Raw genomic sequence first — 22,133 nt, forward strand, 5'->3', positions numbered from 1 at the left:
TTCACCGAGACCGCCACTCGATAGGTAGCATTCGAAAAGTAGGATTAAATCTATAATACACTATTAACTGGATTTTATAGATTTCAATATTTCATATGAATATAATAACATATTATTTATTGTGTGACATATACCTACGATACAACAAGGTATAATGAAGATATATAAAATAATTATGTATATCATGTTATTTAAATAATTGCTTATTCTATGTAGAATGCATTAGTTATATTTAATCTGCCAAATTAACATTATATCGCTCGCAAAATATCGCTTACATGACAGGATAACAATCGAAATGGGATTGTTTAATAAAAACTTTTTCACGTTATTTTCATTTTTGTGCAAATAAATTAATAAATATAAAACATTTCTAATATAGAGTTGGACAAAATATATTTTGACCACCAATAAAAAAATCTTGTGTATGAAATTACAAAATTAAATAATTTATGTATTAAGAGTAGTACAATCGATAATAATAGTTTGTTAAATAATCTATTGAAATCACTAATCTGGGTTACATTTTATACAATTAACGACTCTAGATACCACATTTTTTAAATTAAAAATTAGTAACCTACGTTTTGTAATTGGTTTTCATTTATAAACATTGTCATTTTTGATCGACTGCCAATTATTAAAAATAACGATATTACCACAAATTAAGCATAGTATCTATGATCCTGATATGATGTATAACACTATAAGTTTCTAATCGTTTTAATAGCTTGGGCAAAGTTACTCACGATCTTTGAAAAACTAGATAGAACTTTAATGCATATTGTAATTTTAGATCCTGAATCGTTCTGCAAAGGTATCACAAACGGTCACTTAAACACTTATACCAAATACAAAATATATCAAAAATTTAAAGTGATAAGAAATATCAAGCAATTTTTGAGCATAGTTTAAAAACTTGATGTAAAGTGCAAGATAAAGGGCTTGTAGTTAATATTATTACTTTTATCAGGCAGCGGGATCGCAAATATTATTCTTTATTTAAGTTCAACAGGCTCCCAAGATGTCATGATTGTAATGTCATGAAATGTCAATTGCACTGTCAGTGTAATGCAGCAGCGACCATCGCATGTAGTTGCGCAAACTTCTGCTGTCTTTTGATTTTATGTTTCTGTGCTTTCTTCACGTTATTCAGTTATAATTAGTGTGAAGTTCTTCATATATAAAATGGATTTGTTGAGAATTTAGACACAAACCGAATGTAGCGATTACGAAGATAAACAAACTACTCGCAATACCTAATATGCCCTCAGACCCTGTCGCATCCGTACATAAGTGGTGTACATGATAGCGATTGATTTATAATGGAAGACCTAATAATGAAATGCCCCCTTTGCTGTGATAGAACATTTACTTCAAAGATATCACTTGTTGAACATTTATCGAACATTTTATCCAACCTGATTTGTCCTGTTTGCAAAAATAAATGGTCATCACTTGCTCATCTTATTGAACATTTAAATCTCGATGATTGCCAACCAGATAATACAGTTCAGTCATTTGATATGGCTACACTGGAGGAAGAAAATATTGAAAATAGCACTGAAAATTGTACTTCTGAGTCAAAGTCTTTGGAAGATGGTAAGCTCAGTAGATCATCTTATGATTACTATTTAATTGATGCTAAACATATCGTCATAGTCGTAGAATACTGACGGATCTGACAAATATTACATATATACATCCATCAGTATTCTACAATTATGATGATATGCTTCGCCTATAGAGTGTAATCAGAAAAGGTTTTGAGTCACATACTGTCTTTATTAGCAATACATTCCATTTATATGATTTTCTCGAGGGCTTTCCTTCCCTACTGGTTTTCAATTGTTATACAAGCAATATGGATAATCCACTATTATTTCAGCTTGCTAATCTTTTGAATTAGATCTGTTACTGTAGAGTTTTGCTAATATCAGAATTTCTATTACAAATAAAAGTCAGCATAAGTTTTCCATGCCATGCTAAGTGATTTTGAGATTTTGATTATGATGTTTCGTTTCAGTAAGTTATCACTGACATTTTGTGACCACTTATACATAAACTATATTTCTTTTTTGGAAAATACACTTTGTATCCTGAGGCGATAAAAAATATGTTTAAATTCTTGTCTTTGATAGGAATTAGCTGCGAGCTTTAAAAAAAAAAGGCAAGCACAAAAGATCATTAAATGGTTTTTACTGTCTAAAAAAGCCCTTCATTCAATAATAAGAAATACAGCATATTGACTTCACCATACAGTATATTGATTTTGCTGTGTGATCCTGTCATAGAATACCTTTTCCTTTCCTGTGGGTGTCGTAAGAGCCGACTAAGAGAGAGTGAGCGATGGGCAGCAGCGTCTGGTTTAAACATGCGGTTTTAAAGGAGAGGAAAAAACTGTGGTTGCCAATCTGCCTGCCAAGCATGGCAACTACTGGCAAAACCCCCCAAGGGGGAGGCTTATGTTCAGCAGTGGACAGTTAAAAGCTTATGTGATGATGATAATGATATTGACTTCATATTATTACTTATATCGATATATTTTTAATATTTGCTATTTTAGATGTGAGGATATCATATAATTTCCAGATACATCACAATCAAATTCTATTATTGATGTTCTCAGTGTATTTTAAATGTTCCATACTCATTGACAATACTAACTCGACATGTGTAGTAAATGCATAAGTAGCTATATGGTATTATACATATAATTTAGGTAGTTTGTGATCTTTATTATGAATAGTTAAAAAAGAATTATAAATGGTGTTGACTATACTGTATTCATGATAATTATTTGAATAACAACTGTGTCTAATTAGCATATAATGTTTTTGTTTTGAACAAATAATCCTCTTTATCATTGTTGTACCTATTTAACCAAAGGATGGAATGTTAAAGCATTCTAACATTTTTTTAGAAGTAACTATTAAAATATATGGTTATAAGTAAAATTCCTACAAAAATGAGATAGAAGCATTTGACTGTTACTATTGTGGCAAACATAATATTTTATATTATAATTAAGTATGGCAGGAAAAAATAATTAAATTATGATATTATATGGAAATAATTCAATGAATATTTTGTTAATACATGTGCCATTTTTTATGTCTGACCTTTATTCATTGAAAAATTGTTTTCTAGAAATTTTAATTAAACATGAAGAACTTGGACAACTCGCTGTTGAAACAGTAACCGAAGTCCCACAAGAAAATGACAATAAAATGTATGTAGAATTATTGAGCAAGCAGCTGACTAAACCATGTCTTCAGACTCAGGAGCTAAAATTTGTTATGGAGGATGGAGAAAGCCGATATGTGATTATGGAGCAAGGTGATTCTGAACTAAACTTAGAAAGTGCTGTGGTCACTAAGCAGAATAATGATGGTACCATATCTTTGACTACAGTTAAAGGTAACTAAAGTCTATATTTTATTAGCTGTTTCCTGTGGCTTTTATTTATATGCATTAATATATAAAATATCTTGTATAGATTATATCCTAACTTAATTAGTATATAACCTACCCATGTAGGCTAAATTTCAATCAAATCCATTCAGCTGTTTGATCATTTCAATACACAAACATCTCTACAAGCTTTCATTTTTATAATATTAGTAAGATAATAGGTTTCAAAAGAGCCCTAGACAAGTGTCAAGTGGACTTCCCAGAATCCTATGTAATTTATAACTTCTAAAAAAAATCTCAAACAAATCTGTTGATATATCATTAGCGCTTGCATGAGAATAAATTATGCTGTTACATGCATCTTCTTCTCTCTTATGAGCATATTAATGAAAACATATTTACCAATGGATTTATTTGCTACTATCAACAATCTATAATATCAAAGAATCTTTTGATAAATAAGCAGAGAGAACCAAGTACCAACAACCTCTGTTCTCAATATATATTTTCATTATAATATTGAAGATCAAACCGAAATTGTAAAGGAAGGTCATTACAATCTTGCTTTTGTCCTGACCTAGGGTTTGTGCATTTGTATTTAAAAAAAAATTGAGAGTCATTACTTGTACTTACTGTTATTGTTTTTCCTCTATTTTTTCCTTGTATTCCAGTTTCAGATTTAAAAATAGATACTGGGCCAACAGTTGCTGCAGCAGAAACTGAAGTAGAGGGAACAGGTCAGGAAATATACAGTTGCAATACATGTGGTGTATCATTTTCTTCTGTTATAGAACACATACAGAACTACCACACTGATGAGGAAGTAGTTGTTGAGGTAAAGTCTTGTTTAGTGGAGCTTCCTAAATTTTTAAGATAATGAAACTCCCACCAAATCCCTTTTGTTTTATGTAACCCCATATCAAGTGATTACAAATCAAAGACAAATAAGTCCTTTTATTAGAAGTATTTTAAGAGTAAAACATTATATTCTTTTTTTTATTTTGTGGAACATGCCTGATGAATAGTTGGCCTAGATCATATCAAGCTCTTGATTTGTTTTTAATGATCTTGAAATATTTAGAATTTCATCATTATTATTTCATAATTTCAGGATTATACACAAAAATCCAATGTGTAAGGCATATAGTATCAATTATTAGTCAGATCAATTTAAAATGAACAGACGAAGTTTACTACACTGGATCATTTCTAATCCTGGGTGTTCTGGGTAGAGACCCTACATGCCCATTTCTTTGATTTTTTTTATAAAAAAATTGCTAGATTGAAAACAAGACAATGTTATTATATTTAAAAAAGTTTATTAATTCCATTATATATGAAGGAAAAATGTTAATAGCCATTACTTTCTATAGGAACCTTTAGAAGAAGCTGATAATGAACCAAATGGAATGTCTCTAGAGTTGGACCCTCTTAATGATAATACTCCACGAAGTGAACCTATAGCTTCAAGACGAATGATCACTGATACTGGTGATATAGTGGAAGCTCCAGTATTAGTTAAAACCACAGCTTTGTTGTTATCTGATTGTAAGTATGAATTTAAAAATATATAATTTATAAAGAATAAGGGTTTCCAATGAGTGCGAAACTAGTCAGACATCCCTGAATTAAAATATGAATAAAGCTGATTAATAATTACAGCACTGTATAACTCACATTAGTTATTATCAAAAAATAGAATATATTGATATATTTTTTGAACTATTGCATGGATATCTCTATCTCACTCGTGTTTGTACTGCCCACCAATTACTCTTGTAGAGCTGCCTTTTAGAGAAGTTACTGAATACATGCGGAATACATAGCAGTATACAATGATATGGAGGTATAATAATGGAGATCTTTAGAAATTGAAAGGGTCTCACATTTGTTCTGTAACATCCATGGTGTTGTTCATGTCATTAGCTGACGGTTTCCGTTTACACCAGGTCTTTTCTATATATCAGCTTGTAAATAGTTTTATAATTTGTTTGTAAACATTTTAGAAATTGTAAATGGGTTAAGCTAGTTGCTCGGCGACTTTAAAATAATTTATTGGGAATTTATACTAGTACTGCTTAGGTCGGTACTGTCCTTAAAACCTGCCCTCTAGATAAGGTCTCTAGACAAACGAATTTATCAATATGATCGTTTTGGTAAGCGCTCACACGGGAAAGAACTAGTCAGCGCACGTAACATTTTCTTCTATCTCATGGAGTCGCTAGCGATAACTATTATATTAATAGATTCGTTTGTATTCAGTCTAGTGCACTTTAAAGATAGGTATTGCCTATTTCAATAGAATAAATAGTATAAGAATATTATGAAAATCTAAACAAATGACAAATCTAAACATACGACACTATTAGTATAAATAAAAAATCGATTAATTTATTAAACGTTTTGACTTGATCTAATATTTCTTATTATAAGATTTTTTTTTTAATTTATTGAATTAGATTATAAGTCTATGTTTATGATACTCATGATTGCGCTTATATAATTAATTACACTTTAATATGGTATAATTACAGCTCCAAGTGATTCCGCAAAAGAAAACAATAGCGAAAAACGAGGGCGACCTCTCGCAAAGCGATATGTGCAAATAGATAAATTCTGTGATAGTATTGTGAAAGATATAAACCCAAATGATGGTAAGTTGCCAAATATATAGGGTGAATCCGAGGATAATAGGCATACAGGAATGCTAATGATGTCAATTTTACCCTGTTTACGATTTGTTTTACTGTATATGTATATATATGTTGTATTGAATAATATTAAACAATAAAAGCCCTACGGATTTTATATTAATATAAGCTCTGGATTCATACATCTGTTTCAGTATCATAAAAATATTATCAATTTTGCAGGCGTCATATTACTTTAACAATCTATTATTGTCCCACTGTTGGGGTTTTTGTCTATAAAAGAAATGTATATAGTTAATATTACCATACTATCTGCTGTGGCTACAGGGATTTGTTTCGAGTTTTCTTTTTCTTATACTGATGTCCATTCTTGCCTTAGTAAGTTCTTATTACATCCTGGGGATAATAACGAGAGTTAACAAAGAAATATATAAAAACTCTTGGGGATAAAAAGGAGTAATGTACATGGTGGTATATGTGTAATACCATGTACTCATATACCACAATGGCGTCATGTACAATTGTATAATCTATCACAAGGGGGAAAGGGATTGTTAGCAATGGAGTTTGACAGCCCCATTGCTAGCAATATGCCTTATTAGGTCGACCTCCACGTAGTTACCCCTGGAAACCATCGTGAACAATTCTTGTTGAATTCGTCACGATGGGCTAACTGACTTTCTTCATCCTTCACTGGTGCCCCGCCGGTGTATACCGATAGCGCAGGCGGGGTTACCATTCCATTATCATCCATTAAAAAAAAATCTATTACAAGAGAATTAATGCTTTAATATTTTTTTTTTTTTTTATAATGGCACAACACATTGATTATATAGCCACTTGATGGTGAGTGATTATGAAATCTATATTTGTGGATCGCAGAATCGACGTAAGTTTATATCTAACCTGCAGTCCACACTATTCTGGCTTATATAACTGCTTTTTCACATCTCTCTTGAAGGAAGCCAAGTTATTGCTGGCCGGAGACATAGATATTAAAAAATTTAAAGAAATTAAATATTAATATGTTATTGTATTTTTTTTTTACAGAAAAGGGTGGTCCCTATCACAAAGTGACGATGAAAAATTGCAAAACAACCGATGGAAAAAATATTAAAATGTATCACTGTATGTCATGTAATGTTTATGTTGCAAACTTAGAAGAATTTAAGTCATATGTTTGTAAAACATGTAAGTGAAATGTAATCTCTTTAAATGTTGAACGATATGTCTTCTTGTCTATCTGTAATTGTCGTTGTAATTTGAGAGTCACTTATTTGTTTTAAATTACTCACTTTTCAAAAATTAAAAATGTTATCACCAAGTTTAAAAATTTATTAAAGTATTTGTCAGGTTAAGACTTTTTGACTCTACAAAGACTCAAATTTGAGAAAAAAAAACTTTGAACTATGAAACCTTTTAAAAATAATATTGACTTTTATACATTGAGCAATGAAATTGTGTGTTTTAAAGTCAGAATGTATGGAATGAATTAGTATCCGTCTCCCCTCGCTCGGACCCCTATTTACATGATGGTAATTTAAAAACTACAGCAAAATAATTGGTTTTATTACTATCATTTTTCAGTGAAGTATTCCTGCCCTCAATGTCCAGTGGCATATGACAACTCTAAATCACTTAGTGCACATATGAAAGCTCATAAATCAAAGTCAGGTAAGAACTTCTATCAGATTTATAAGTACTTTTTGCAGTTGAAGTAAGCTGTATTGAATACAGAAACTATTGAGTGAGAGCAGAGAATTTATGTGAAGTGATATTCTATATCAAATGTAACAAACAGTCACCCATCTGTTCTCAAGCTTTAATGACCTGTATTATTCAAAACTATACTACGAGCGCTCAAGTCTGAGGGTAATCTAAACTCAAGACAAGTAAATCGAAAATTGCATCAAGAATGTTATATTTTTCCTATCTACTATGATGTTACAAAAGCATCATTGTTATTATTAATTTTATGTATTTATGTTCAAGATACAAATGACGTGACGATGTCGTTTACATATAATTCTAGGTAGTCAATTTATATCCCACGAACTAAAGTTACTATAGTTAGTTTTATCGTACAATACTGTAATAGTTTTTTTTTTCAGAAATCAAAAGTTCACCTGCTACTTATGAGTGTGAAATTTGTTGTACTGTATTCTTAACAAATAAGTCGTTAAAACTTCATAAACGAATGCATGATCCAATCAAGTAAGTGGATAAAAGTCTTAACTTATTCCTTGCGATGTACCTCCGTTTCTCACGGGTACATAGTATTTTAACAAAATACTATCGACCTTTGCGTTTAAATTTTTTTGATATTTTTTATTATTATTTGATTTACGTGGGGTTCTTAATTTTTTTCAAAATAATATTTAGTCAGTGTGACTCGCTGATAATGTAGCTTTCCATAATATAATAATTGTTAAAATCGGTGAAATAGTTTTTGAATTTATTTATTATAAACAAACAAACATACAAGAAATCTAATTTTTCTTTCTAATCTTAGTATAGGCATAGATAATTACATATATATTTCTTTCCTATTATGTTATGCTATTCTTGACCTAGTATGGTTAAATAGAGCTATTTATGCTATAATTAGTTTTAATTACAAAAACATTCGAAAGTGTCACTTGAAAAAGTATATTTACAACTATCCCTAATGGTATAATCAGTATTTTTTTTTATTGGATTAAAATGCATCCGCACTGCCCGAGGTAATTCTAATTTAAAAAACCTTGTATTATATTTTAGATCACGACCTATAGATCCGCCAGTGAAGTCAGCCGATGGCGAGGAGGCAGACAGTGAGCGATATCTATGCACAATATGTGACAAGATGATACCGGTGGATTATAAAACTATACACCAAAACTCCCATAAACACAATAACAAAATGAATTGTAGTATATGCAATAAGAAATTCCATTCGAACGAATATCTAGAAATGCATATGAGTGTACATAGTTTAGATAAGGTAATATTTTATTGAAATTCATTATCATTATCATCATCATCATATCAACCTTTAATCGTCCATTGCTGAACATAAGCATTCCCTTGGGGAATTTTGCCAGTAGCTGCCACGCTTGGCAGACGAGTTGGTAACCGCAGTTAGGCTGTAGGAAACGTTTTAAGAGGGATGCTGCAACAGCATCCTCTTACCACCTTTGCTTACTTTCCTTTAGTCGCCTCTTATGACACTTATGGAAAATGAAGGTTGGCGTATTCTATGCCGGGATTACAGGGTAAATTTATTTAAATTAAAGTGTGTATATTATCTAGTAATTTCACTGTCAAGCTGACATGCATATTTTATTCTAAATAGTACAGAGTACTGTGTTGTGTCTCAAGATCTTCATGTCGTATATATATATATATATATATATATATATATATAAATTTCCTTTATAATATTAGAACAAAATGTTGTCATAAACGAATTAATTAAAAAATAACTAGTTTTTTTTATGTATCAAATAGAAAGGTAAACAAGTTGACGGTCCACCGATGATAGTGGTAACTGTTGCCTATAGATAATAACAGTACTATGGACATATGGTATTTTTATACCAGAGGGAGACTTTGTACAAAAGTCGATTGCTTGGGTACCTCTGTCCCATTCGTGTTTCAACCGTGAAGCAGTTGTGTTTGCACGGCTGTGTTTCGGTTTGAAGGGTGGGATATGGCGTGAATTTACAGGATACAGAGGAATAACACCTGAGTCCTCAGGAATGGCAACGCATGGGGGGTATCATGGGTGAAACAGTATAGTCCGCTATGTCCATGGTACTGCTCATGTCTATAGGCGACGGTTACCACTTTCCATCAGGTGGGCCGTCAGCTTGTTTGTCATTCTAAGTTGCATAAAAAAAAAAAAAAAAAAAAAAAAACATAACAGACTACTGTGTCCCTCATCTGTTACCAATCCTGAGGACTATGTTGTTATGCCTTTGTATTTTATAATTTCACAACCAATTCTCACCTTTAAAATCGAAACACAATTATGCAAACCCAACTGCATCATGGCAGAAACACAAATGAACCTAAGCAAAAAATTATTTACAAATTCTCCCTCTAGTATAAAGTTATATAGTTTAGAAACCTACCACCATGTCACCTTACATGTTTTGTATTTTCAAATTACGTAAAATATTAATTACTTGAATTACAATATTTCAGGTACCAGTTAATAAAACTGACCAATCACTTCCATATAGCTGTCTGTACTGTACAAGAAGGTTCGCGAGGCCACATGAAAAGGTCAAACATGAGAGGATACACACCGGTAAAGAAAAAATTTATTGTTTAATGATAAAGTAATTTTATGTAAAATGGCTTTCGCTTTACGATCGAGGGCCAATTTTACAGGTTGCCCAAGCACTAGAATACGGTATCAGGTCGATAAATTTTCATAAACTCTTAAAGAATATAGGATTTTTTTTATTTGAAAGAGTGAGGGAGGAATAGATTTCCAAGAAGGGTCGAAATCATATTATACCGACACCAAATAATTTAAACCAAAATCACCAAATCAACACCAGAGGGAGACTTTGTACAAAAGTCGATTGCTTGGGTACCTCTGTCCCATTCGTGTTTCAACCGTGAAGCAGTTGTGTTTGCATAACTGTGTTTCGGTTTGAAGGATGGGATATGGCGTGAATTTACTGGGTACAGAGGAATAACACCTGAGTCCTCAGGAATGGCAACGCATGGGGGGTATCATGGGCGAAACAGTATACTCTATTATGTCCATGGTACTGCTCATGTCTATAGGCGACGGTTACTACTTTCCATCAGGTGGGCCGTCAGCTTGTTTGCCATTCTAAGTAGTATAAAAAAAAAAAAAAAACCAAATAATTGTCATAAGGACAAGAAAATGATGATAAGCGTTATTTTTTCGGTGAATTGACTACGTTACCTGGAATTAACGTTGTAAGCGCAATTATTTTATTGAGACACTTTTAAAAGAGTACCCATATTAGGTTTATTTATATTTATTAGTATTTTAGGTAAGTTCCACACGACTTAGTCGATTCGTATTTATGTACGTTTTGCTTTAAATGTCAGTGTATTGTCTATTGTCCGACACTGCATGTGTACAGGAATAATATTTTATATTGTAATATGAACATTGTAAATGTTTCATATACCCGGCCTGGGTCGCTTTGAACAAAAAGAAAATATTATATGAAATCTATGCAATCAGTTGATCAATTTGATAAATCTACAGTATAAAGTTGTGAGATCTTTTATGATAAATATTGACATGTACAGAGGCATATTTTATAGAATTTCACGACACTGAACATATTTGTGTTAATACTTCTGGATGGTTGCATAGATTCAATTTTCAGTTTCGTAAATGTAATGGCAGTGCTGGCTATATAGTAGTGAATTCTTATTTTATCTTAAATACACTAAAATTAATATTTTTCGATTGTTGATGTGTAGGTGAAAAACCGCATTCGTGTGAAATATGTGGGAAGTCATTCCGGGTGTCGTATTGCCTTACGCTACACATGCGTACACATACAGGCGCGCGGCCATACGCCTGTGTGCATTGCGGCAAGCGGTAAGTATATACATTACTAGCTTTTTGATCTCTGCATCGTACTTGTTATTTGATTAGATTTTTTTTTAATTCTGCTATAATTAATATGTGTGACTACCAACACTCGAAGATTGACTATTGTTATTATTATCAGAAGTTCTACAACCTTCCAAATTAACCATCAATCTTTGACTGCCATTTCGTCCACGCACATTTTGCGACACGTGTTTCACCCCTAAACGAAGCATCTTTTGCTAAATCGCTGCTTAGAGTTACCTTACCTTTGTTACCTTTCACGCCGAAACTGCGAGTGACTAATTTTCGAATATGATGCCAACGTATTTATTCTATCTATCCATTTAAGAGCTGCACTCTTGTCGGTGGAGCTCTTGCCACTCACTACGATGTTCAGCGAGTCTCTTCACCTCTTGATACGACACGACACCAACTCCTTCCTTGATCTGCCTGATATAACTATGTCTCGGTCTCCCTCTCCCCCTTCTTCCTTCTATCTTACCTTCTATTATAATGTTCATAAGTTCGTCGTGTCGTATCAAGTGTTCTAACGTATTTATTATGCTATATATTTTATATATATAGTATACTCTTTTAATAGGTGAGGAAGATGAGTGGTATTTACTTACAATGAGTCATTGCGATAATTCGGTATGAGTCATTATCGCTGTAGGAAAATTAAGTTAAGGATAACTTTATTTTTAATTATAAATAAAATATGGCCCTATATTTGCCATCTTAGGCTGTAGCCTACTAGCACTGCTGGTAAATCCGTTACAGACATGGAGGCATAACAAGTTAGTCCTGGGAAGCGATAGCAAATGAGGGGTACCATGGTCATGACCGTGTGCTGTATTATGCTGTTTAGATTTTAGGCAACGATTACCACTTTCCATCAGGTGGGCCGTTAACTTGTGTCATTTTATAAAAATATAATACTTTATACATTATTGTACACAAACAATTAGAAACATATAATTTATAATATTTTTTATTGCGTATTAGGTTTAAAGCGCACAGCGTGTACAATCACCACTTGCTGACCCACTCGGAGGTGCGCGCGTACAAATGTCCGTACTGTCCGAAAGCGTTCAAGACATCCGTACAACTGGCCGGACACAAGAACTCTCACACAAAACCGTTCTCTTGCCAGCATTGTAACAGGTATAGCAGCAGAAAGAAATAATAATTTATCAATTGACTTCAAATATTAGAATGTTCAAAATTTGACTGATTTTCTAAATTTGATTAAAAGTAATTAAATATAAGTATTTCATTAATGTTTAAAAATTGAATAATAACCCCATCTGTGCTATTGGTATACGCTGGCAGAGCAGCAGTGAGAAATGATAGGTGATAGGTGAGACAAGTATTTTATGAGTGAAAATGGAATGGTTACCCCGCCTACACTATTCGTTTACGCTGGTGAAGCACCAGTTAAGGATGATAGGTGAGGAAAAGTTGGTAAGTTTGCCCATCGCGACGAATTTGTTAAGAATTAAACAAGACGGTTTTCAGGCCGGACCGAATGAAGGTCGAACTGAGGGGGTATATTGTTAGTGTCGGGGCTGCTATAATTTCTAGCTAAGGATACTAAAATCCCTATTAGTAACAATTCACTCTCCATCGCAAGGATGAAGTCAGTTTAGTTGTCTAGTTTTGGCTAATTCACCAGGATCACAGTATTTATCACTATGGTTTTGAAGGGAGGCCGTAAAATCGGTCTTACCTTACCTGGCGTCCCTGGCCAACTTATTGATGGCACCTCTGACCAACTTACTGATAACGCTTCTTGCTAATTTACTGATAGCGCCCCTTACCAATTTACTGATAGCGCCCCTGGCCAACTTACTGATAGTGCCTCTGATCAACTTACTAATTACGCCCCTGATCAACTTACTAATATCGCCCCTGATCAACATACTAATAGCGTTTTTGGCAAATTTACAGATAGTGCTCTCCTGACGACCAAGTTACCGCACTTTTACACGTTTTTAATATTGGAAAAACGGCTATTAAGATAAGCACTGTTCACTACTGTGGTCACTGATCTATGTATAATGCCTCTCGGTTAGAACTTACCGACTGCTGTGGGCCTTGACGCCCTTAAGGCCGGTATTTACCGGCCGTTTGCACGTCAACCCGGTAGAGAATATAGCTCATAACTGGGCTTCTAATCCACACGATTAATAACCCCCTTTCCAGCTAAAGCTTACCGTCCTTTAACAGTCGATGTAAAAACACTTGTTGTCAGGCCGTTTGCGTCCCTGTACGCAGTGCGCGTACACACGGAGACGCACCTGCGTCAGAACAACCTGAAGTTTTCGTGTCGCCTGTGCGGCGCCAGCTACGCGCGTTCCTTCGCACTCAAAGACCACGTCAAGCAGGTCCATCATCAAGAGCTCGAAGACGCCGACAATTCTGTAAGTCACCTACCACTATTTTTAATAAAGCAAGTAATATCTGCCTGCTGATAAACGTCCACCGTAGTTGTTATTACTAGGCGTTGTTCGCCTTCTTTGACGACCTGTTACACAGTTAATTCTCTAGCATTGTTTTTTAAAGTTATTGGACTTCTTTGTGTGTCTCAAATAAATTATAATAAATATAAAAATAAAAAAACGTTGGTTCAATATATTTATTAGCCATTATAGTATGTATCACCAGGGTCTGACTGCGGTTGCCAACCCATCTGCCAAGCATGGAAAAACTACTGGCAAAACACCTCAATAGGGAGGCCTCCCCTTATTGTAGGGTTATATTCAGCAGTGGACGATTATCGGCTGTTATCTATACTTATAATAAATCTGTAGAGAGGTCAATTCTGTACATGAAATATATTTCCAAAATAACTATCAGCGGGTGATTAGTGATCGATACTGATGCCAAAAATGCAATCGGTAAAATTTTTGTCTGTTTGTCTGTATGTTCGTTATAGAAACAAAAGCTACTCGACGGATTTTAACGAAACTTGGTACAATTATTCTTCATACTCCTGGGCAGGTTATAGTATACTTTTAATCACGCTACAATCAATAGGAGCAGAGCAGTGAAGGGAAATGTTGGGAAAACGGGAGAAGTTACTCCATTTTTAAGCTTCCGTCGCGTGTGCAGCCTTAATGGCCACTTTTTAAAATGTAAAAATGTCCACCCGTGCGACGTCGGGTTGGGCCGCTAATCTATACATATAATGAAACTGTAGAGATCGAATGTCTACATAGAAAAAAGACACTAAAAACCAAGTCAGGGGGATGTTAGAAATACAACACATCAAGATTTTTTTTACAATTTTTTTGTGTCTCTGTCTGTCTGTTTGTGCGGGCTAAGCTCCGAAATTGTTGTACCTTACTCTCCGTGCGATAGTTTAAAAACTATAGTAACTTATACAGTTTAATACATGACATACTAAAATCATTTTGACCTAAGGCAAAATGTGAGAACGATACGTTTTGTACGTTTTGTAATTTTGGACCAGTATTCTCAGACATAATAAATAGTATAGTACATCGATGTATACTAAACAGGAATAACAAATACCACGCCAATAATAATAGTATAATCCAATTGATTATGGGAATTTAATAAACTTCTTTTGTTGGTCGTTTCCGGCAAGAGTGTCATTTTCGTCCGGACATTTTTCAGCGTCAGTTTACGTAGCAGTGCTTGTTTTGCACTACGGGCTGTTCTTAATGCTTTAAAAAAGGCTGGAGCTGGGTGACGCTCGATTCTCGTTATAATAATTAAAATTAACAAAAATAATTATGATTCACTATAATACATAATACCTTTTTTTTATTTTATACAACATGGAATGGCGAACAAGCTGACGGCCCACCTGATGTAAAATGGTAACCGTCACCTATAGACATGAGCAGTACCATGGACATAACAGAGTATACTGTTTCGCCCATGATACCCCCATGCGTTGCCATTCCTGAGGACTCCTTTTTATATTGACGATTCGATTTTATTTTAGAAACTCAATGACAAATATAAATATTTATGATTGAGCTTTTACTCATATAACTATTCCGTTTTCCAGTTTAATAAATGATCGTTGTTATAGGCACCTCTTAGCGAGGACTGGGTAGTAACAGAAAACACCGAGAGCGATACGACTTCTATGCCAACACTCAACAAAGATTTATCTCAGGAGGTAAGTTATATTAAACGATTTTGCTGCATCTGTTTATCGAATTTGAATTTAAAAAAATAATAATATCACTAATATTATAAATATGAAAGTTTGTAAAGGTATTTGATTGAAATTTGGTATGCTAATAGATTACATCCTAATTTAACGTATGGGATACATTATATATTCACTTACGCGAACAAACCGCGGAAGTCTTTAGTATGATAAATTGTCTGGAATTACAAAACCCTTTTATCTATTTTTTTTTAATTTTTTTTTTTTTTTCACTGTTATTTCGATAAAAGACATGGAAAAATTGTTTTCTAATTGTGAAAAGTATAAATAATAGGTTATAATTATGAAGAAAAAAAACAACAGATAATGCTGTTTTTTTTTTCTTCATTTCAGGTAATGGTCCTCGGAATGAATTCAGAAATAACAAATTGTCTTTTATCGAAGTAGCTTTGTAAGTTCTTATGTAATTTTTTTTATATATTCTTATATATAAAAAAAAATTTATATTTCAGATAACGGTGCTCGGAATGAATACAAATGAACTGATAGTGCCCTGAATCAAATAAAATTGTATATTGTAAATAGTGAAGTGAAAGATAATCATCACAAAAAGTGTTTTGTAATATAATATTGTTATGGCTGTAAATAGTGTGCAATCTAACATTTTTTTATTAAGGATTTTGCCAATGCAATTACCTATTGATTAGGTAATTGGTTTTAATAGTGTTTATTTGGAATAAAATGTTCCTAGTCGCGATCATATTCAAGTTTAGAATATCTATAACGGAATGTTATAATACGTTTTTCAAATAAAATCCAAATCCAACATATTTCAACCTGCTCATGTCTTGTGCCTTGTCTTGCAGAAATTATTTTGTTTTTATTAATAAATAAGTTTTAAATGTAATTTTCAACGAGAACATGAGTTTTTTAGTCAATGTACTTTATTTATATTGGTACTTTCTTGTCTTTTCTATAGATACTTTTATTGATTCTGAGAATGAATTATTAAAAAAAGAACTTATTTATTCTAAGAATACATGGCTGCAAATTGCTTCTGCAACAGTGCCAAATTTTATATCAATGGTACAAGCAGTTACGCAGAAATGCGAATAAAATAATTATTTGAACTATATTGGAAATAACTGTGCCTAATATTATTATTACGCGATTCGCTTCCCGTGCGCTTGGCAACGTTTGCATTACCTGTCAAATTTCATGCAATTTTATCGATTTAAATATTGTTTTATCTAATAACAATATTATTAGATATTATTTTTAGATAAAACTGGCGCAACACCTTAGTTTCAGCGCTCATTTGTGCGACTCATGACGTCATCACAGGAAATAGAACGGAGGGGACGAACTCATATTGTTTTTTAGTAGTCAAATCGATCTTTCTTTATGGTGTTAAAATTATTTCCTTTCAACTTTCATAGAGCATTCGAAATAGATACACGATATTTGCTATAACTTTCTGGAACGAGTCCTCAAAATGAATGTAAGACGACAACCTGGAAAGTGCCTTGTAGTGAACTAAAGCGTTATATTAGTCATGTAATAAGATGATAACATTCGATTATTAATGACCAGATTCCTAGTCACCTTATAAGTAGCAATATAATAAGGCAACCGGGACATGTCAAGGATGAACATATTTTAAGAGTAACGCTAAACAAAAAAGGCAATAAGCAAAACTTCACGTGATCATTTATGTATTGTTTTCGTGAGGACATTTTTTTATCATTAGAAACCTATCACTGAAACTGTATAGTAATGAATGAAAGTAATACTTCTTATTTGAAAACTGAAGAAAAATATGTAATGAATATCTATAATATAGTACGGTTTTCTTTAAAATACAGCCTGCTGAAAATGTTACAATATTAGATTGAATAGGGTAAACTCATCAGTAACTGACCACTTCAACCGTTTTGGCAGTTCATTAACATTTTTTGAGCAATGTATCGTCAAAGTTATGTATTTAAACTTAGAAATAAAGAATAACCTATTTTTTTTTATTTTTTTAATATTTTAGAAAAATAAAACAAATTTACATATTTTTATTCATTATCATATTATCAATAAGATAAATAGTCACTTTTCACCGTTAATTAGTCACTAAATTTAGAAATTGGCAAGTATATATCTAGTGCTGGTCACATAAAAAAATATCATTAATTTATTAATAAAATCTGAAATAAACATGTTATAAAATCTTAAAAAAAAAAAAAAAAACTAAAACAACTACAATGTTTTATCATCTCAAAACATAACCAAAGTGTACTTTATTGCTGTTATTAACAAAATTTAATTATCACCAGATGAATCTGTTACTATCTTGTAACAAATATGACATAAGAAGGAGATTCATCGTCTTCGGAGACGTGGACTCTATGCTTCGATAGAATGCAATTAAAGCGGAATTTTTGATTGCATTGACTGCATTTTATAATTTTCTCTTGCTCATGATTCACCTTTTTGTTTTTAAGCTGGTTGGTTTATACAATTTCTAAATAACTGTTAGACATTAGTGCAAATGCAGTTTTGTCAGATTGACGCTTCCCTTTTCTGGTTCTGGTAAATTCTTTAATTTCAGGTAATCAGAAATTGGCATATTTGATATAAAAGTATTTTTTTTCTATGGATCTACTGTCTATTTCGAAGAAGTCGGTTGCAAATTATTACTTCACCTCTACAAACTTAGTATATTACAATTTCCACAAAAATTTTATAATAAATAAATGGTACTTACCCTTTCTGCTAATCGAATAACACAATCATTATGGATACATTACATTACATCCAGAATTATAATTTTTCTTCAAGGCATATTCCGTTAACATTTATTTAGCAGGTAACCTTATTGAGATAGGATCATCGAGTGTCAAAAAGTAAACGAAAGTTTTGGCGTTAGTTTCAATTGTGGATTAAAAAAGTACTTATTAAAATGAAATTTTATAAGTCTAGTGATGACAATAGATGGTGTGCTATGTAATAATATAATCGTCTATAAAGGGCTTAATGGCCAGTTACTGCAAGTGGCCTATTACACCTCAGTTTACCCTAATTTGTTTTAAGACCCGACAAATAATAATGCACACTAAATACACAAGTTTAAGCAACTTTAGCCTAATTTGTTTCGTAGCACCGCAGGCAATGCTTATATTACTTATGTTGCCAAAATTAACGAAAAGCGCATGTTATTATATCGAATTGAAAAGTTTTTGATAGTGAAGAATTACATAGCAATGTGTGATCTTATTCCCGTTATAAATGTTCTAAAGTCATTCTAAAGTTGCCTTTTGGTGATATTTTTAGGTATGTATAATTTATATTTATTTTATGTATTTAATTATATAAAATAATTCAATATACTGCATTTTTAAATGCACTATTGAAATTTAATAAATGTTAACTAATTACGTCGTTTCAAAGTTTGTTATTGAAGACTCTTATTTTTAATCGCTTTTTATAACAACGTCCTTTTTATACCATATGTGAACTAAGTTATAATATTTTTTTGTTTATAATGTTAGTACATAAGTACGTAAATGCACAGCGTGAATCGGGTATATTTTGCAATATTTATAAAATAGAGTTTTATGGGCTGGGCCTGTATCGTTTGTACAGGCAGGCACGCGATCACGCAATCGAATTGAAATCAAACTCACGTCCAAGAGACGTCAATTGAAAGTTACTTTACTATTTAATCTTAGACGTATTATAGCGTACTCAAGCCATATTACGTATTGACTGATTGGTAATGTAATTACAAAGACAAGATAAAATACTATGTGCACTAGTCCACGTATTACGTAAATGTGTGCATATGAAAGTCCTGAATTTGTAAGGAATTCAAAGTTGCAAAAATGGCAAAAAATTTTTATTTAACTTCGCGAATGTTCAGAATTTTGTCCGGATTAATTTAGATTTTTTTCTACCAATTCTTATAGAAAACATTTATTACGGTTCTAAAATATTGCATTATGAAAGCAAAATGTTTAAAGTGCAATTACGTAAAAAATGTACATATTTTTTTTTATTTGTATTATATCCAGCTACTGCACACTTGACTCTAACTACATTCATTTATTATTTTTAAATTACATAATTACACTTCAAAACGTAATAATAATCAGAATTTATTTTATTTATACTCCTGCCAAATACTTTTCGAGCTTATATTGTATACGTCAACATCTCATCTTTTTTCTATCTTATCTATTTATCTCGCCCTGACATATATGTTGCTGGTTTTATCTTTTACATTACCAATGCTAGTCTGTATATTTTTATTTGATCTCTATATGGTATGATTTTGATTTAGATTCAACTGCACTAAAAGTCACTGCGCCATTTTTGTTACGAAGCAGCAACTCGTACATTGTCTCTATATAAATGTTAATATATCCATATAGTGCAATGTCTAACATAAATACAATTCCAGTCACAAACAGTGGTGCGTTGTCCATTGCATGTAATATCCTATTAGCAACAAATTGTCAATTTGTTTACTTTAGGAATCTCTGTTTAAAATCAAGAGTTACTTCATTCTGGACTTTTTGTCATGTGTTAACGTGTCGGATAATTAAAAAAATAAACACATATTTAGAAAAACTATTTTATTATCTAAGACAGTAACAATTTAAAAAAGGATATTCCATATACAGGAATGTTCTAGATACAGTTTCATTATCATGTAGAAATATACAAAATAAAAAAGACGTTTCTGTTACCAATTATTTCGCGTGACATGCCCATTTGTGACTTATGTTCCGGTGCTATGAGAAAAAGCCAATGGTATTCGCTACAGGCATAGATGTTTAATGTAAGGGTTTGAATATCAATACAAAAATAAGGACATGGGTTCGATTTTTGTCCTCTCCAGGCGTAGGAACAATGAATTCTTAATCTATGTATCCAGTTTCATAAATTATCTCGGAAACCAAGCCACGCACTACTTAACGGACTTCAAACCAGTAGTTTGTATTAAAAAAATAGCAAATTGATAGAGCTATATTGTTCTCATTTATTGAATCTTTTGTTATATTAATTTTGTGATTTTAAGGAATTAAAAGTTAATATTCATTTTAATTAAATTCAAATAAATTTGTTATACACACAAGGAAATATTGTATTGGTCTAGATTGCTATATTCCAGGTAATTTATTCAGTGTAAAGACTCCGCATAATGGGTACAAAACTTAAGTCTTTAAGGTATCATGTCTTCTTTTATTGGGTGATTTTGTATTAATGTGAAAGGCAAGGTTTAAATTAATTTGTATATGTATATATTATATAACGAAATAAAGCAGTGAATTAAAAAAAAAAAAAAACTTTATTTCTGTTATGTTCTTTTGCAAAGCTATAGAAAGGAGTAAATCGAATAATAAGTTTTACAGTAGATTCTCTATTATCTGAATCAGATATAATCAGGGGGATTCTGTATACAAGAAAATCTGGATAATCGATTTCAAAGTCAAATCAAACAATAATCAAATTTTAATATTTATTTATTATTAAAAGAGTTTTACATACGTCATTTTAGTAAGAGCCGTGAAGAATAAATTCGGATAATCGAATATTCGGATAATTGATGTTTGGATAATCGAGGTTCTAGTGTACTGCAATCAACCGTGTATAATTGTACTTAGTTTAATAATCTAAATAAAAATTGTTTACACATTTGTTTTTTTTTTTTTTTTTCTTGAATGGCGTCTATGAATGTTCCTGTGTAATATCGCGTTTCTAATTATAGTAGGATAATAACCCTACTACAATTAAAAATGCGAAAGTTTGTAAACATGTGTTTTTGTTTAGTTGGATCTTGAGAAAACGATGTGTTCAACGAAACTATAGTCGCTCTTAGCGATAAGGTCGCACATTGTTTTCTCATTGTGATTATTTCTTGTAATTATTTATATTTATAATAAGTTTACTATTGTAATCTTTTGGAGGAAACAATAAAGAGTATCAATCTATAGTGGAGCAAGTTCAATTCAACTTAGGTAAAAATGCGAAAGTTCGAGAGGAAGACTCTTTCGTGCATAAACTACAAAATGGATTTGAAAGAAATTTGGTGCACGGATAGGCTATATCTTAGCTAAACATGTAAGATACTTTATAAAGTATCCTAAATGTTTAGTTAAGATATTTTACTTTATATACTGACTCCCGTGAGTAAAGCCGCGGGACGTGCTTAGTTCATAATAAAGGCAGGTCTTTGTTTTTTGCATTTGCAGATATTAGTTACCTGCATATCGGTATTTGCTTTTTTACGAAGATTTAAAATTACTAAAATTTATACCTACATATTTATTAGTATCAGCCAAAAATAAAT

The 22,133-nt window shown here is 32.0% G+C and overlaps 1 protein-coding gene across 1 annotated transcript; it reads left to right on the plus strand.

The window, feature by feature from the left end:
• Window positions 1–1,079: 1,079 nt before the first annotated feature.
• On the plus strand, window positions 1,080–21,478 carry LOC113515738 (zinc finger protein 737-like). The gene is made up of 15 exons (XM_052900986.1): window positions 1,080–1,602; window positions 3,151–3,420; window positions 4,086–4,249; window positions 4,788–4,962; window positions 5,949–6,068; window positions 7,116–7,256; window positions 7,653–7,739; window positions 8,177–8,279; window positions 8,826–9,048; window positions 10,254–10,359; window positions 11,526–11,646; window positions 12,646–12,804; window positions 13,895–14,063; window positions 15,707–15,796; window positions 16,303–21,478. Exons 1-15 carry the CDS (start codon window positions 1,326–1,328, stop codon window positions 16,345–16,347), a joined length of 2,250 nt encoding a protein of 749 aa, XP_052756946.1. The 5' UTR covers window positions 1,080–1,325; the 3' UTR covers window positions 16,348–21,478.
• The last annotated feature ends 655 nt before the right edge of the window (window positions 21,479–22,133 follow it).

The sequence above is a fragment of the Galleria mellonella genome, unplaced genomic scaffold (genome assembly GCF_026898425.1).
Source record: "Galleria mellonella isolate WM207_F2 unplaced genomic scaffold, CSIRO_AGI_GalMel_v1 utg74, whole genome shotgun sequence".
NCBI classification, from domain to species: domain Eukaryota; kingdom Metazoa; phylum Arthropoda; class Insecta; order Lepidoptera; family Pyralidae; genus Galleria; species Galleria mellonella.